The 17,589-nt window shown below is 54.7% G+C and overlaps 1 protein-coding gene across 5 annotated transcripts; it reads right to left on the reverse strand.

Moving 5' to 3' along the window:
* Nucleotides 1-535: 535 nt before the first annotated feature.
* On the reverse strand, nt 536-16,916 carry Aifm3 (AIF family member 3). Of its 5 annotated transcripts, none has more exons than XM_074061103.1 (21): nt 16,853-16,900; nt 14,684-14,742; nt 14,155-14,340; nt 8,113-8,320; nt 7,764-7,873; nt 7,417-7,526; nt 7,278-7,322; nt 6,971-7,067; nt 6,782-6,894; nt 6,400-6,486; nt 5,898-5,989; nt 5,677-5,807; nt 5,448-5,563; nt 5,275-5,346; nt 5,124-5,187; nt 4,442-4,518; nt 4,226-4,343; nt 2,796-2,894; nt 2,446-2,521; nt 1,849-1,948; nt 536-947 (listed from the first exon to the last, which is right to left on the reverse strand). In XM_074061103.1, exons 3-21 carry the CDS (start codon nt 14,258-14,260, stop codon nt 540-542), a joined length of 2,229 nt encoding a protein of 742 aa, XP_073917204.1. In that variant the 5' UTR covers nt 14,261-14,340; nt 14,684-14,742; nt 16,853-16,900; the 3' UTR covers nt 536-539. The 5 variants fall into 5 exon arrangements, with proteins under 5 accessions (XP_073917204.1, XP_073917203.1, XP_073917205.1 ...); XM_020160645.2 differs by lacking the exon at nt 14,684-14,742 and adding an exon at nt 1,173-1,193 and having other exon boundaries at nt 770-947; nt 1,844-1,948; nt 16,853-16,916; XM_074061102.1 differs by lacking the exon at nt 14,684-14,742 and having other exon boundaries at nt 16,853-16,916.
* Between the last annotated feature and the right edge of the window lie 673 nt (nt 16,917-17,589).

Consider the following 17,589-nt stretch of genomic DNA (forward strand, 5'->3'; position numbering starts at 1 on the left):
GGCATGCCTTGTATCTGAGCGTGGCTACCACCTGCATTGTCCGCCGCTCCCGGAATCCCACATCGGGTTCCAGGCTCAGGCAGTGCATCTCTCCTCTTTCTCCCTTCAACCCTGGCTCCCCTCGCCCCTCGGCGTTCTTATTGGCTAGGAAGCAGCGCGAAGCCTCTGGATTCTCTTTCCCACTTAATAACAGAGACTTCACCTGTGAAATGAGGATTCAAAAAGCTCCGGCTGCTATGAAAAGCATGGGGTCTTTCTCAGGACCGGCCTTCTACAACCCCTAAGGGGCAGGCACATGCCCACAAAGTGTCAAGCATGAGTTGCCTCTGACCTCTGAAGAAGCATTTCTCTTTCAAAGCCCTTTTCACGTGCCATCCCTTCTACCTGGAGTGCCATTCCTTCAAAATCAAGACTCAAAGGCACTTGCTAGAGAAGCCTTCCCTGTCCTTGGGGTAGGAGGGAATGTGTTGTTAACCTCCTCTGCGTACTCACAGGCCAAATTTCCTTGGTTGTGCCTGTTTCCCATGTGGTTTGCTTTTCTAGAATGTTTGTCCAATTACACTGGGAGTCAAAGAGATCTGCAAATGTGTGAGTTTTAATTTTAAGATAATGTCTAACATGTTGCAGGGGCCTCCTGGGGACCAGTCCCAGCAGAGGGAAAAAAGGCAGAGCCTGTCCTGCCTCCAGTGCCAGCTGTCAATGGCAGCTGAAGCCTTAGGGGTTGAGCATCTTCTGGAGGCAGCAGAGGCTTCTCTGGAGGGGAGCGAGGCAATTGAAGGCAAGCATTGGGAGGGCTCAGATTCTTCCCTGGGGGGTCCTGGAAAACTGGAGATTGGCACCTGCCCCCAGGGCTTGGCCTCTGACCCTCGTGCCCTAGTGCACCTGCCCAAATCCACTGCATGCGAGCTCAGGATCCTTTCCCTGTGAGCCAAGACATGTCGCCAGTCCTGCAGGAATGAGGGGAGGATGGGTCAGGGCAGAAGAGAGTAGGTTCCCTGGTTTTCTGGGCAGCTGACTTTTGAGGACAGCAGGGGCCCTGCTCTATGTCAGACCCTAGAGCCCAGAAGGGAAGTGGACTTGGAAAGATGAGGAATAGATCACTGGGTGGAGTTTCTGGGCTGAAGTGGGAAAAGCTCAGAACAGACAGCAGGAAGGAAAGAGGACACACGTACTTGCTGTGCAGCATAAACAACCTTTGCGAAGGCAAGAGGGAGAAACAGAGGCCAGGGAAAGTTCATGTCATTCATCATGTCTACTCTTAGTCCTCCATTATTTCCAGCTTAAGGTCTACCCGTCTCATGACTTCTAGCCTCCCACAGGCCTCTAGGCTTTCCCCAGTCCCTGGGAGCTGTCTGTACACAGGTTAAATGTGAGATTCTATTTGGAAAAAAAAAAAGGCACAGAGGACTCATTGATACCTTGATGGGATGAAAATAAGGGCCACTGTCTGGTACCTACTAGATCCCAGACAACTACCCCGCATCTCAGTGCAGGGTCACTGATAGCTGCATTTCCCCCCATTTAGCTTCGGTCAGTCAGCTCAGCACAAACATGTCTGTCAGGGGTCCCAGGCCTGGTGATCACCCAAGCAGCAGGACTTGACTCTTCCCCACGTCACTGGACCTGCCTTGGGACACATACCCCTTTCCTGTATGTCCCCTGTTAGTACCTGTCTCCAGCCTATTCCAAAACCACAACCCACACTTCCCAGTAACTCTGGAAACCTCAGACTGATGGAACCCAAGAGTGAGGAGAAAGGACCTGGAGGACTGTGGGGGCAGTCTGACCTAAACTTATGGGGGACTTCCTCCTCCACCCCAAGGCCTCCCACACCCACACTCACTCCACCTCCCGCTTCCGGATGGCGCGGCCTGAGGCCAGCACCTCAGCCACCTTGGATACGATGGGATCATAGTTCATGCTGGCCACAGCGATCACCTCGTCGCCTCTGCAGAGAGAGGGCAGCTGAACATGAAGACTGCCTGGCATCAGCACCCCCTTCTTGAAGACCCTGATACCTTCCTGTCCACTTGGGGCCCAGAAAGGGTTCTCACCAGGGCAACTCAAAGAGTGTCTTGAGTTCCAAGCTACAGGCTTTAGGATTCCCTAGGGAAGCGCTAGTCCTCAGCAGTACTCAGGACTAGGGGCCACTGCCCTAGCATCACCATTTTCTACCTGTGTGACTTTCCTCCTGGTAAAAGTAGGGTAAATACCCACCTCAAAGCTCTGTCCAGAAGATATTTTACAAATGTTTGGCTGATGAGTAGCAGGAAGAGTTCTCGCTGCCCCTTCCTCACCTTTGCTCTGCCTTGCTTCCTGCCCATTTGCCTTTCTAAGTTTCCTTCCTAAATTCCCTCCCTAGGAGCAGAGCTTTTCTGGAATGAGCCTCCCTTCACGACCAAGCTCGAGCTGCTTCGCGCTCCCGCTGCACCCCGTTGTTCTCACTTGGTGTAAAAAGCCACAAACTTCAGCTCCTCCAGATCCCCCTGGATGATGACGTCCTCGAAGCCTTCTCCATAGCCTGTGGGCCAGGCAGACGGGTGGCGCCCACGTAAGCCAGGGAAGGGGGGATGGAGGTTTCATAGCTCCCCACCTGTGGCTTCCTAACTTCTTTCTGGACACCCCTCCCTGTTCCCGAGCTCCTTTTAGGCAGCTCCTAGCCCGCCCAGGTTGTTCTTAGCTGCCAATTCCTAGTGCGGAATTGGTCCCGCCCCTAAGATTCTTCAGGCCCCGCCTCCACCCAGGCCCCGCCTCCAGGCAATCTAAGCCCCTCCCCCCACGCGACTCCTGATTACCTGCGTAGCGCAGGCTCTTGCCGAACATAGCAGTCCACAGGTAGGGTACCGTGCTGATCTCCGCCTCCTGTGCCAGCATGTTCTGGGCTGCCACGCGTCCTGTGGGGCCCAGGGCAGTGAGAACGCTGACCCTTGCCTTTACCACCCCCACCCTGCCTACCCTGGCGTCCTGGGGATCCCCTGATAGGTATGGCTATTCCTGGACTCCCCAGAGATCAAGTGCATCTGGCTCAGCCCATGGTCCAGGCGCAGGTGCAGCTGACCGGTACAGAGAGGAAGCCCTGGCTTCTATAGAGAATTTGAAAGACATGCCTTATGTCTGGAAGGCCTGCTTGTTGGAGCTGTGAGGCAGCTTGACCATTTCAACTGTGCACACAGACAACTACTCAGACACATTAGGTCTAAAGAGGCCAGGGAAGCAGAAACGACAGCCATATTGGAGGACCTAGAGGGAACAGCATGTGAGATGTGTGTGTGTGTGTGTGTGTGTGTGTGTGTGTGTGTGTGTGTGTATTTTAAACTGGACCTGCCCAGTTAAATTCTAAATCCTAATTATATTTGGCCAAAGAATGGCCTTTGGTTCCTTACAATCTAACAGCTACTTTAGACCTTGAACATGAACAAAGATTGGTACCAGGTCAGCAAACCTTCAGATAATATTGAAGGCAGAGAAAAGGTAAGATGGGTAGAGGGGAGAAGTCCCCAGACCTAATAGTCTGGTGGTTCTCTCTCTGAGGCCCTGAGCTAGGTAACTTACTGGCATGTGCAGCTTTGGGCCCAGCCCAGGGGTGTGCAAGTGGTAAGGCTTGGGGAACTTGGTGGGCACCAAATATGGAGAGAGGAAAAGTATTCACAGAAAGCAAAATGTCCCCACTGAGCTTGGACTAAGTGGCCACTTCCAGGAACCTGCAAACAGCAACGGAGTTCACAGAAATAGTTGAGTGGCCCAAGAGAGAAAGAAACCCTAAGTGGGAAGGTGACCTACCAAATCCCTCTCTCTCTCTCCAGAGGGACTGCACAAGTTGGTAAGGAAGTCTTTGGAATACATACCCTTGAGAGCAAAAGGAAGGGCTAGAGGAACAGCTCAAGTAGTAGAGTACCTGCCCTGCAAGCTCAAAACCCTGAGTTCAAACTCCAGAATTTTAGAAAAAATTCTAAAGGAAAGGAGAGACCAATGGAAGGACAGCTAGAGTGACAGGTTGTGCCTGGCTTAATGGGGTACCCAGAGAGTACTGGATGAAAGTCTGTGGAGATGGAACATAGGACTTACTCTGTGTGCTGGTTTGATACCTAGATGAGACTGGCCAGATAGGCCACCCCAGAGCATAGGATCCAGGACCCCCAGACCAGCAACTGAGGCATTGGCTTGGGGGAAGTTCAAATCCTAAGATAGCCTCCCACCCCTCAACTTCCTTCAGGGCTGGTCATACCTTGGACATGAGCCATCTGCCAGTGTGGGATGTTCACTTTCCGGTTGTTCCTCCAGGCAAGGGGAAAGGTGACAGCATCACCGGCTGCAAACACGCCTGGGACGTTGGTCTGCATCATCTGTGGGGAGAGGGTTCAAGGTGCCATGGATCGCCTGCGGGCTGACCTGGCCCTCCAGCCACCCCCAGACCAGCACCCTGCCTGACTCACAGCCTCACCTTGTTGACAGGAATGAAGCCTCGGGAATCCAGACCAATGCCACTTTGTCTCAGGAAGCCTGTGGCGGGCACTGCACCTAACAGAACAGAAGCCAGTATGTCCATCCCCTGGTTCTACCCTTTTCCTGTCTCATGGTTCTCCATGCCCCACACCCTTCACCTACTGTTCCTGCCCCAGACTGATCTTGATAGGCTGCCCATCTGGGATCTTCATGCATTCTGTTCCCTCTGCCCATAGCTGCCCCCCTCAGACTCCATGCCTCCCATTCAGCCTTAGATAGTGCCTTCTCCAAGAAGTGCTCCATGAAGCCCCCAGCTGGCAGTCAGTCAGCCAGCCATGTCTCTGCAGCCCCATGCTGCCACCTCCCACCTTCACTCCTCCCCAAACTGCCACTTCAGCTGGAGTAGGGACCAGTTTGAGGCTGTCTGTGTCCTGCAGCCCACACAGGGCAGGGCATGGAGTTGAGTATCAGTCAGCAGCAACCACTAGGTGCATACTTCACGCCAGGCCTGGGCTAAGCCAGATACCGGTTTGCCAACAGCCCTGTCAAGGGGGTACCATTGAGGTCTCCTTTAAAAAAGATGTAAAAAATGAGGCTCAGGAAGAAGGGACCAGACTGAGTACACCTACGAGTGCATGTGGGTGGCTGTGCTTATTTGCACCTGCCTCCCAACCACTCACCAATGCCCACCACACAGACGTCAGCCCGAAGGACCTTGCTGCTCTTCAGTACCACCTCCTTCAGCTGTAGGGAGTGGGTGGGTGTGAGCAGGGGCACCCAACTCCTGGGCACAGGGAAGACAGGCCACAGCAGGGAGGGAAAAGGGCCCACCTTTCCTTCTTGGGCCCTGAGCTCTGACACCTCCGTCTGCATGTAGAATTTCACCCGGTTGTTCTCAAACATCTGTCAGGACAGGTGGGTGGGTAGGCAGTGGGTGAGACCTGGCCAGGGGCTAGGCTGGACACCCAGAGTTTCCAAGAGGCTGGGCCCTGGGATGGGCTCACCTTCATGAGAGCACGACCGACGCGTGTCCCTAGGAACCTCCGGAAGGGTGTCTCTTCCAGCTCTACCACGGACACAGAGTGGGCCTTTTCCGTCAGGTAGGCAGCCACCTCCATCCCTGGGGTGGTAGGCAGTGGGTGGCAGGGCTGGCACTCTGACCTCTCAGGCCTTGCGTGCCCTCAGACTGGTATTCTGGTCTGCCCACCACCCTCAACAATCGCAGTCGCTCACCCAGGAAACCAGCTCCCACAATGACTGCATTTCGGCCCCGAGCCAGCCTCACCACACGATTGGCATCCTCAGGCGTCCTGATGGTGAGCACACTCTCCACCTCTTTGCCTTTGCAGCTCAGGGTCTTAGGGCTGAGACAAAGCAATATCAGTGAAGCCCTCTTGGCCTGGCTAGTGCTCCGCCCAGTGTCCCAGAGAGGACAGGAGAGATACCCTCCCAACCTGCTCCCTGGTGCCAGCAGCAACTTGCTATACTCCAGTTTGAAGCCGTCCTTGAACACGACCTTCTTGTTTCTCACGTCCACTGTGACCACCTGCAACCCCCACCGGGCAGTGTGAGGCCTGGCCACGGACCTGGACTTTGCTGCCCATTTCTGGGTCCCACAAGACACTCAGCTAGGCTCTGAGCAGCCATGACAGGGGCCACTCCCATAGCTGGGGCTTCATCCTGTAAGCTTCAGGGATCAGTTGCCCCTCAAAGCCCTCTTTACATTCCGAGTCCCTCCGTGCTCTCCCATTCCAGTCTTGATCAGATCATCTGTCTCTCCATAACCTGAGATCTGCATGGGCTCATGTCTCTGCTAAGAAGACCTAGTGCTATATCCCAGGCCTGAGTAGTGGGGCCAGAGGGCAGAACACTTGCCACCTCCCAGAGGCCTATGTGGTCTCCTGCTCTTTGTGGTTTCCATAACCCACCCTCAGCCCGTTTTCTATAGCCTCATACCTGGGCCTCCATGAGCACCTCGATGCCATAGGCCCGGAAGAACTCCTTGGGCCTCAGTGCCAGCTGCTCAGGCTGTGCATCCAAAGACTGAGGGACATGATCAACTTGAGACAGGGCCAGATGGTCACTGTTCCATTTCACAGCAGAGGATACAGAGCCCAAGGAGGGTGAGGCCACCCCCCAGGTCACATAGGGGCTGCAGAACAGAACTCCACAATACAAGATCTTTTGGGGGGGTGGCGGTACCACATATGAGCCTGGTATGAGTAGAGAGGGCAACCAGGCAGACCCCTAATGGTAACAAGCAAAGCTCCAAGGAGGCCTGACAGGGACCCAGCCCCTGCCCTGCACTGACTGTCTCTTGCCTGCTCCGCACCCCTACCTTGCTGAGCTTGGGACGATCATAGGGGAGATGCCTGTCCAGCGTGCACAGGACGATCCGGTCAGAGAAGCCCTCCTGCCGCAGTGTCTCCGCACATACCAGACCAGCAGCACCTGAAGGGAGGGGGCTGTGGCCAGGAGCCACTTCTCTCCCACCCTCTGCCCTGCCCTTCATGACCACAACACCAACCTGCACCCACAATGAGCACGTTGGTGCTGCCACTGTGCCCAGCACTTGGAGAGATGCATTTGGCCATAACCTTGGTCCTTCGCTGTAGCTGCAGGGCCTAGGTGTGGCAGTAGGGTGGAGGCAGCTGAGAATTTGGGTCATCCCAGCTGGCTAGGTCCTGCTGCTCTAGCCCAACCTCATCTTCACCATGCAGCCTCTTTCTCTGCTCCCATACCAGGCTCCCTCCCACCAAAGAGCCTTTGCATATGCTCTTCTCTGAGCCAAGATGCCCTCCCCACCTCCGCCCAAGCCTGGGCCACCCCTTTACCTGCTTGCTGGCCCGAACGTACACCTTCTCCTTCTCAATCTTCACCTGCAAGGGCAACATTGCAAAGGACCAACCTTTGGGGGGGCTCCTTTCCAAGTCTGCACCTCCAGGCTTTGTCACACTGCACTCCTAGCCTCACCTGGAACTTGTGCAGACTGTCCAGGCCTGGGAAGTCCTCCAGATCCCCTGTACTAATGTTGAAGCAAGCACCGTGCCAGGGACAACGCACCTGGCCCCGGGACAGCACTCCTGGAAGAGGGTGGTGCCAGGTTGGAGCAAGGAGCAAGGGCTCCTCTCCAAGGATTCCTATGTCCCAGCACCTGCTGATGCCCTACACAGCCCAGGAAACCCCAGTAATAGATGAAGGACCCTGGGGCCAGGAGGAGCCAAGCTGACCTGCTGGTGCAGGGGCATAGACAGTGCAGCAGCCAGGTCTCCCTCAGCAAAGTCCTGACCCCTCCTCTTACGTGCATTGGGACATCTCACCTTTCACCAGGGGTGCTCCGTAGTGTGGACACTTGTGGCCCAGGGCATGGAATTCCCCATTGTCCTTCACCAGCAGTACTTTTCCCCAGCCTAACTCCACTTCCCGCATCCTGGGGAGGGGCTGCATTCAGAGTTCAGACCAGACACCAAATAGCCCCCTGCAGGTGCCTGGTACCTGAGTCCAACCTTCCGAGGGAGTAGCCCCAGACAAGCAAAAGCTGCAAAGGCCACAACCAGGGCAGGACAGTCCCTTCCACTCCCCCATCCCTGCTCACCCCTCATCCATGGCCTCTACTTTGCTCGCCCACCTTTAGCCCTCTGACCCCCCCCTCCCAGATCCAGCACCCACTGGCCATTCTCGAGGTCCTTGACATGGCAGACGGCTGCCTCCACGCAGTCCTGAGGGCTGGGGTAGGGAGCAGGCAGGCGCTCTTCAGTGTGGAAGTGGCGGGCTGTGCCATTGCCTTGGTAGGCCCGGGGGCTGCCCTTCCCACTGGCTGACGGTTCCTCTTTGCCCCGCTCCTTCTCAGGCAGCACCACCTCAATCTTGAGTTCCACTGTGGGCAGGACCATGCCATGAGCCCTTCAGAGTGCTGAGGGGCTCAGCCCTGTTCCTCCCTCTCCTCAGGAAGCCCTCTGCACCCCAGCAAAGAGGCAGAGGAAGGAACAAAAGAGGGAGATTTCTAGGTCTGCTTGAATTCATCTCTGAATTTTTTCTTCTTCTTTTTTTTGGGCACTGCTGGGGTTTAAACTCAGCCTTATGTGTTGGGTATTTTCAAGATAGGCTCTCACAAACTATTTGCCTGGGGCTGGCTGCAAACCTTGATCTACCTGATCTCTGCCTCCTGAGTAGCTAGGACTACAGGTGTAAGCCACAGGCACCCAGATTTATTTATTTATTTATTTATTTATTTATTTTTAATACTAGGGGTGGAACTCAAGGTCTTGGACGTGTTAGGCAAGTACTTTACCATTTAGCTAGGTTCCCAGCCCTATATGTTTTCTTTATTCAATGACAAAATCAGGGAGCCCTTTCTCCAGGACTGTCTGTGGAGGAAAGAACCCTGATGCCTGATACCTTGAGGCATGCATCTTATCTGCTGATGGACAAAGATGGTGTTCATGCCAGCTCAGGGACACACTTAGGGGATGATTTGTGTACAAACAGTGATCCAAAATGGGGTACAGGTCAGTTCACAGCCAGTGAGTCTAGGTGACAGGAAATCAAGTGTTCAGCTTTTTTCCTTTTTTGGTGGTACTGGGGCTAGAACTAAGGGCCTCACTCTCGCTAGGCAGGTGCTTTACCACTTGAGCTGTGCCTCCAGCCTTTTTGTTTTTATATTTTGTGTTTAAGAAAGGGTCTTGCTGATTTCAAACCTCTTGAGCCTCCTATCTCTGCCTCCCAAATAGCTGGGATTACAGACATGTCTGTCTGTCCATGTGTGTGTCCCATCCCTGTCGTCATGTCCTATCCAGGCCCCGCTCTATCATCTTCACCCCCAGCTTCACTGCTGTATTCTTGCAGCTTTCCCATTTGTTGTTGTTTTGGTTTTGGTTTTCTGCGCAGGCTCTGACTGTGTAGCCTAGTCTGGCCTGAAACTAACAATTCTACCTCTGCATTGTGAATGCCAGGATTAGAAATGTGTGCCAGCAAAAAAAAAAAGAAAGAAGTGTGTGCCACACCTGGCTTGAATAATTTTTTTCAAAATTAAGGGGAAAAAAAAAGGACTAGAGGTGTGGCCCAAGGAGTAAAGTGCCTGTTTTGCAAGCATGAAGCCCTGAGTTCTATCAAAATAAATAAATAAGGTGTACACAGTCTGGAGGAGGCTAGGGTGCGGCTCAGTGGCAGAGAGTTTCTCTAGCATTTGCAAAACTCATGATTTGATTCCCAGCACTGAAAGGAAACAAAATAAGGACCCAACATAATTTCAACTTTTTTTTTTTTTTGCAGTCCTGGGAATTGAGACAAGGCCTCCTGCATGCTAAACAAGCCTTCTACCACATGAGCCCTGCCCCCATCTCAATTTTTTGAGATAGGGTCTCACTAATTTTGCTTGGGCTGGCCTCAAACTCATGATCATCCTGCTTCTGCCTTGTGAGTAGCTGGGATTATCAATTTGAATTACCATGCTCATCTTAACTTCTTAAAATAGCTGTCCTCACCGGTTTGGGATCTAATCATTTATCAAGGCCTGGATTTGTGGTGTCTTCATATACAGAGGTCTGGGGCCCTACCAATGAACCTCTCCAGGAGGTGCACAGGGCCCCACAGTCTCCACATGGAAGACACTTCCTCAGGATGCCCATGGGGCCTACTCTAGGGAGGAGGTAGCCAGAGACTGTCATTTTCTTCTTTATACTTTTCCGCATTTTCCAAATTCCCTATGACGTGCCTGGGTACTTTTCTAATTAGAAAGGAACAATAAACAGAAGTTTTAGCAGTGATAATCCGGCCTGCCCAGCAGCTGCCACAGGGAGGAGGTGGAGCAGGAGGAAGTTGAGCCCCTGACACAGCATAGGCCGATGTGGGAGTAGGAGGCTTCTCTCTCAATTCCCCAGGCACCAAAGCCTCCAGGCCTCTCCCAGCCTCTCCTTTCGTCCCTACACCTCATACTTGACACTCTAGAAACAAGGATCCCAAGAACCTGGCATGGCTGCTGAGTCACACCTCTGGGCCTTTGCCTGTGTCATTCGCCTGGCCTAGGCTACCATCCTTCAGACCTTACCTAACTCGTACCATCTCCCTAGACACAGCTACTCTGCTGCCTCCTTGGCTGCCCAGGCCCTGCTTGCAGCTCCTCCATGCTGGGTTCATCCCCACCCTGGCCAAACCACCATCCCCATCCACATGTCCCAGCCCCCAGCTCAGGCTCAGGAACTGCAGGGGACAGGGTGAAGGTCAGTTCCTTGACTCCAGCCAGGCAGGGAGCACACACGAGCACACAGCCACACAAAGGCTGTTGTGTCGGGTGGGGCATTTTCCAACACGTTCCACACTTTATGTAATGGTGTTAGAATGTTTTTGGAAGAATTAAAAAGAAAAATACTTGAGGCTCAGCTGACACCCATGAAGAGCACTGTGGGAGTCCTCAGGAACAGCCTGGCAGGGGGTGCCAGATAACACCAAGCCAGGCTGTTCTCATCCTCCAGCTCCTTCCAGAAGGCTCCAAGGCTTGATTGCTGATGCAGCCTCACAGGAAGCCATTAAGTCAGAAGGAACAACAGAAAGGTAGGTGGAGGTTCCTTCACCACAGCTAGATCAACCCCCAATCCCTGATCCCCAGCTGCTCACAAGTTCCCACTTAGCCCATTGGGCCTCAAGATACCTTAGCTATAAAATGGAGAGAAGAAGGCTGGGGATGTGGGTCAAGTGGTAGAGTACCTGTCTAGCAAGCTCAAGGCCCTGAGTTCAAACACCAATACCATAAATAAAATATATAAACAAATAAATAAATAAAACGGAGAGAAGTTAAGTGATAGAATACCTGCTAGCATGTCCAAAGTCCTGGGTTCAATCACAGTACACACACACACACACACAGAGCATAGATGGAATTGGGTTGTAGTGATTTTTGGTTTTGTTTCGGTTTTTGTTTTGTTTTGGTGCTGGAGATTGAACACATTGCTTTTCACATGTTGAGTATTCATTCTACCACTGAGCTACACTCCCAGGCCCAGTGCTGTATCCACTATCCTGGAGCCTCTTGGAAGCCATGGTGAAAAACAAAAGCCTTGGGCTGGTAGAGTGGCCCAAGTGGTAGAGTACTGGCTTAGCAAGCATAACACCCTGAGTTCAAACCCCAGTACCAAGGGGAAAAAAAAAGCCTTTAGGTAGCACTTCTGGCCTAATAAAAAGCAGGTGACCAGCTGGGTGCCAGTGCCTCATGCCTATAATCCGATCCTAGCTACTCATAGAGACCAGGAGGACCTCAGTTTGAAGTCAGCCTGGGCAAAATAGCTCCAGAGACCCTATCTTGAAAAAACCCATCACAGAAAAGGGCTGGTGGAGTGGCTCAAGGTGTAGGCCCTGAGTTCAAACCCCAATACTGCAACAACAACAACAAAAAAGCAGGTGACCAGCACAGCACCAGTGACTCATCAGAGCTACCTGGAAGCGTAGGTATTTGGAAGGCTGAGATCAGGATAGAGGTTTGAGGCCAGCCAGGGCAAATAGTTTGGAGATCCCATCTCCAAAATAAGCAGAGTAAAATGTACTAGAGGTGTGGCTCGAGGGGTAGAGTGTCTGTTTTGCAAGTGTGAAGCCCTGAGTTCAACCCCAGTCCCACTAAAAAAAAAAAAAACAAAGAAAAAAGGAAAAGCAGGTGACCCGATGTTAAAAAATCTGTACTTCCTGAACTCTGCAAGGAACTAGCCTGGCACTTTATCAGGAACAAAGACCCACCAAGACAGAACTCTAGGAGCACAGAGGGAACTCAGGAAGCAAGTACTGATATGCACAGAGCTATAGTGGAGCAGAGCCCAATAGAAAGGGAAGAATTTGCGCCAAGGTCTTCTGCCTGCTCTGGTTGTCCTGTGGCCCCTGCTGACTCCCTCTGAACTCTCCTGCCCATGTTCTGAAGTCTCCTGAGCCTCACCCCTGACCTGTACAGTATGAGTGCTTGGGATCTGAGCCTCACCCCTGACCTGTACAGTATGAGTGCTTGGGATCTGAGCCTCACCCCTGACCTGTACAGTATGAGTGCTTGGGATCTGAGGCTCGGGCTGCAGCACAGTGTCTAGCTCAGAAAGGACAGGATAAATTCAGCAAAGGGCTTCCTGAGTGCTAAGTACAACCACCCCATTTTACACATCAGGGCATGGAGGATCAGAGAGGGGTAATCACCAGCTCAAGTGCACACAGATAAGAAGGGACAGGGCTGAACTGAGGTTCAAGAGCCCAAGTTCTTAGCACTGCCTCTGGAATGGGTGACAATAGCTAACCAGAATAAGGCCAGCCTGGGCAACACAGTTAGAACCTGTCTCAGAAAGAGAGAGAGGGGGGCTGGTGGAGTGGCTCAAGTGGTAGAGTGCCTGCCTAGCAAGCATGAGGCCCGGAGTTCAAACTCCAGTACCGAAAGAGAAAAAAAAAAAAAGCAAAACACAAAACCTTATCAAAGAAAGAGGGCGGGGGAGGGGCTGGAGGTATGGCTCAAGTGGTAGAGCTTCTGCCTTGCAAGCAGAAAGCCCTTAGTTCAAACCCCAGTGCAAGAGAGAGAGAGACAGACAGACAGACAGACAGAAGAGCCAGGCACCTCAGGCAGACCAACCCTTCAGGGTCTTTTAAAAGAGCCTGTAGGTGACATCTTCTGCCCAGGGCCTCCTACCAGCCCAGAAGTCCCACAGGTGCCCAGTATGGGCCAGCTGCCATCCCTCCGTTCACCTCTGACAGGGGAAGGCTGAGACTAAGACAATGAACATCACCGTTTGCCAGACTTCAAGGCAGAGGGGGCAAACCTGGCCAGACCCAGGTGTCCACAGCACAGCAGGTGGGTCCCCTGCCTGAAGGGGCATCATGGCTCTTCTCCCTCCCCTTAGATCTCGCTCAGACCCAAGTAAAGGAGAAAAGGCTCACGAGTGAGGTCCAAGGTAATGGAGCTGATGAATATCAGGTAAAGGGAGCTGGGGCGAGCTGGCAGGGGCAAGTTGGCCAGGGCAAGCTGACAGGGGCAAGCTGGGTGGGGGCAGGCAGAGCACTGGCTGGGTGCTGGAGGCCTCTCCAGGCCTCAGTTTCTCCATCCCTGACAATGACTGCATGCCCTGCGTCCCTGGATGTTGAGAGGAGGGAAGAAGGAAAGCAGGGGCTCTCTGAGGGGCAGTCTCATAGCCATGGGTTTCCCTGGAATGGCCCTACCCCAGGCTGCAGCCACTTGGGCTAGGCAGGCCAGAGATTTCCTGTACAAATGAGGATACCCAGAGAGGCCAAGGTGGCCTCCTGATATCACACAAAGGGTCAGAAGAGGTAAAGGCCAGGACCTGCCACTGCACCCTCCCAGCAACTTCGAGAGGTGAGGGTGAGCAGACCCATTATCCAGAGAGGGAAACTGAGGCGCAGAAATGTCACACTATGACTGAGGGCATCCTTGCAGCTCCTAGTGCTGGGTGATGCGACCTCTTCCCCAACCCAGCAACAGAAATTATCCTCTGCTCCTCTCTCCAAGAAGGTCCAGCTGCTGTTCCTGCCACCAGTACCCAAGCCCTAAATGAAGGTGCAGCTACTGGGACCACCAGAGGGGTGTCTGGGAGAACCTCTCCAGGCCCCCACCCCCTCCTGTCTGCAGCGGCATTAACATTCCGGGCTCCTGCCTAGCCTGACCTACTTCGGAGACTGGCGGCGTGCAGAGGGGGAGGGGAGGAAGGTGTGGGGGGGAGGCAGTAAGAGAGGAGGAGGTACCTGGCTTGGGCTTGGAGAAGCAGCCTCCCATGGTGAGTGGCCTGAGGACAGGAGGACGGCAGGAGCACAGATGGCTGGGCTGCTGGAGGCTTAGGACGCCCCCCATGGGGCTGGACCCCCTGGGGCCCTTAGAGATCCTGGAGCTGCCATCACAGCTGGAGCTGCCTCAAGGACCTATAGGGAAGACTGGGGGGACCACAGGACAGGCTTTGGGTGGGGAGACAGTGGAGTCAGAGACAGACTGGGAGTTTCTGGAAAAGTCCTACATCAGAGCTGGAGACCTTACAGAGCACCTCCTTTTGAGGCCCTCCAGGCTCAGCAACCCACGTCCCCCTCTTCCCTTTGCATGGGCTATGTCCATTGCCAAGAAACCCCCTCTGCCCAACTTCCATTCAGCTCTATGGCTGCCTGGTCCAGAAATCCTCCCTGATTTCTGCGGCTACTAAGGCCACCAACCCTCGACTTCCCTCTCCAAATCTCACTGCCAGGGAGCTCTGGGGACCTCCATTTTCCCAGGAGACCACCATACCTGGGTCAAACCCTCAGTCGCCTTTGGCAAACCGGAGAGACCTCCTGGTTTTCTCCTGCCTACAATGCAAGTGACATGGGGTTCTCCCTGGCCTCAGCTTCCACCCTGGCTGGCAGCCCCTGGACACCCACCTCCTCCTAGGGCAGCCACTGTTCCTTGCTCCCAGCCCAGCAATGGTTGGAGGCTGCTGAACCTTGGAAGGCAGGGTAGGGAAGGCAGGGGTCCAGGAGGCAGCCCAGCCTCCACCCCTTCTCCCAGTGGTAGCTGTGGCTAGGAGGGGTTGGGGGTGTGAGGCTAAGCCGGTCCACTGGTCCCCAGGGAAACCCAGCTCCGTGGTGAACAAGAGTGGGCGCCCAGCCCGGGACTAATGGGGTTGGGGGAAAGAGAAGCTAGGCACACAGCCCTGCCACAGCCTGTGATCAGCAGCCCATAAGCCCTGCCCCTATTCCCCTCCAACACCCCATGCTGAGGTCATGCCCAACAGCAGATAAAGAAACTGAGGGGCCAAGGTCTTGCCAAGGTCAAGCAGCAGGTGAGGGTATCTGTGTGGCCTGCCATCCCCCTCTTCACCTGGCCCCAGAAGGCCCCCCACCTAAGGACTTGCAAGACACCTGCCTGGAGGATGGGCACCTAGTCAAGAGAAAGATCACCACAGCCAAGCTGGCCTCAAGGTGATAAGGTGGGCCTTCCAGAAGATATGGCTTCCAGGTGGACTTTGGAAGGCCTAGGACAAAGGTGTAGCTGCCCTGTTTACAACTGACCTTTTGACAACGTTCCATCCCTCTGTAAGCCCCCTGATTTCCCTGGAATGTTTTCCTGAAGTCTTACTTGGGGTGGGGCTGAGACCTACTTACTGCTCTAGCCTAGACCCCAGGAAAGGCTGTGCATGGGTGACTGACAGCAAGGAAGCCAAGAAGGAAGGAGGACAAGGGTGAGGAAGGCCCATCCTCTGGCTGGCCCTTGATCTACCTGCCCATTTACAGGTGAGAAGGCACCCAAAGCCTTTTGGGTGTGCTTAGCTCTTTCTCCCACTTGTCACCAAAGCATGTTTATAAAATTTAGCTGCCAGGGAGCACTTGCTGAGGTCCTGGTTTCACCTGTGGCTCCCAGCCCTACCCTCTTCCTCTCTGGTGGGTCCTCAGCCCTCATCTGCTGGGTCAGAGATCCCAGAACAATAGGACCTGGTCTTGCCATTGGCAACCTGGCCCAGCTGTCCCCACCCTCCACCCCACCCCCCACTTCCCAGGCACCCCAGGATCTAGACTCTCAGGGTCTCAGGCCTGGAAGGAGATTTGTGGGTCCACGTCTTCGACCTGTGTTGTGCTTGGCCAGCCTGGATCCCAGGCACCGTTCAACTCAATGGCAAAGGTCCTTGTCTGGGCACGACTGGAGAGGCCCCTAGGTTTTGCAGAGTGCTGTCCTTTGTCCACAAGCTGCTAAGTTCCAATTGTGCCTAAAGCTAACTACCCACCAGGAGCCTGTTTACTGTCTCAGGCACCTCAGCAACCTGCAAGGCAGGTATTGCATTATTCCAGCCTCACAGGAGTGCGGGTCCTTTGGCCAGGGCACCCTGGGCACAGCAGGGGCAGGCTGGGCAGAGCCTCCTTAGATCTTTGACAGGACCCTCTTCCCCACTCCTGTGCCTGTCAATCCCTCCCTGGTCCCACTCTTCACCCCAGAGTAGCGGGGAACTCCTGACCAGCCTTGGCCTTCAGTGGCTTCAAGAGTCCTGGGGATGGTTCCTCAGCCCCTGATTCAAGTTTGGGGAGGGGGCTCTGCTCCCATCCCTCCCCCATGGGGCTCTAGCGCCACTCTCCCTGCCTTCGCACGTGCAGTTCCCTGGGTCTGGGAAGCAGTTTCCAGCAGCCTTGCCGGCTGCGTCCTGGTGCCCCCCGTCAGACCCAGCAGCCCAGCCAGCATGGCTGGCACACAGTAGAGTCCCACGGGGAGCTGGGAGGGAGGGCCAGCGGGAGAGAGGGCAAGGATGAGGGGCGCTCCAGCCCCAGAGGATCTCTGGTGTCGGCTGCCGACCCCCAGCCCCCAATGCACGGGTCCCAGGTCCAAGACCCACGAGTTTGCGCGCTGATGGGTGGCGCATGGATGCGGGGTCCGGGAAGCGGGGTGGGATCCGAGGTCCCGGGGTCCCGGGGTCCCCGGGCGGGCGCTCACCTGGGCTCGGCGCGGTCCTGGGCTCTGGAACCGCTCGGGGCCGCGGCCACTCGGGGGGAGGGGGGGTGAAGGGGGGGCGGGGACGGGGGAGGAGCGGGCGGGGGCGGGGCCGGCGCTGCGGCTGCACTGCGGCCAGGCGCCTGTGGCGCCCAGCACCGCCCCGCCCGGCCCGGCAGGTGGGGGCCGGACCAGGGTCAGGGGTCACGCCGGGGGCCTAGGCTAGTGACCAGAGATGCGGAGTATGAGGACGCTATCGAGACCTTTGTGGACGTGGTTGCCTCGGGATCTGGTCCCGTGAGATCCTCCCGATCTCCGAGGATGACAAGCTGGCCTCCGCTCAGAGTCTGGATCTTTAAACCATCTGGGGCGGCAAAGGGAAAGTTGAATCTCTGGGTGAAACCTCCCCCAGAAAGGAAACTCAGATTACCCCCCTGGGCCCCTCGGGGACCTTCACTCACTTGGGGTGTTCCATCTCCCAGGTCTCCTAGCTCCTTCCTTCCTACCTCTCTCCCCACACATGCCGGGTCTGTTTTTATTTAGTTAGTTAGTTTTGCAGTACTGGGGTTTGAACTCAGGGACTACACTTTGAGTCACTCCACCAGCCCTTTTTTGTGATGAGCCTTTTGGAGACAGGTCTCTCGAACTGTTTGCCTCAGGTTGGCTTCGAACACAATCCTCCTGATCTCTGCCTCCTGAGTAGCTAGGATTACAGGCGTGAGTCACCAGCGCTCTGTCTT

This window comes from Castor canadensis, chromosome 18 (assembly GCF_047511655.1).
Source record: "Castor canadensis chromosome 18, mCasCan1.hap1v2, whole genome shotgun sequence".
In the NCBI taxonomy this organism is placed as follows: domain Eukaryota; kingdom Metazoa; phylum Chordata; class Mammalia; order Rodentia; family Castoridae; genus Castor; species Castor canadensis.

What these genes read in the sequence shown, in the direction of transcription:
- Aifm3 (XM_074061102.1), bottom strand. Translation starts at nt 14,260, where the DNA reads ATGGGGGGCGTCCTAAGCCTCCAGCAGCCCAGCCATCTGTGCTCCTGC. An exon ending in AAGGACCTCGAGAATGGCCA is followed by an intron (nt 7,874 to 8,112) that starts GTGGGTGCTGGA and finishes GCCCCTCCCCAG; the next exon opens with GATGCGGGAAGTGGAGTTAG. An exon ending in GCAGATGGCTCATGTCCAAG is followed by an intron (nt 2,895 to 4,225) that starts GTATGACCAGCC and finishes TGGGCCCCACAG; the next exon opens with GACGCGTGGCAGCCCAGAAC.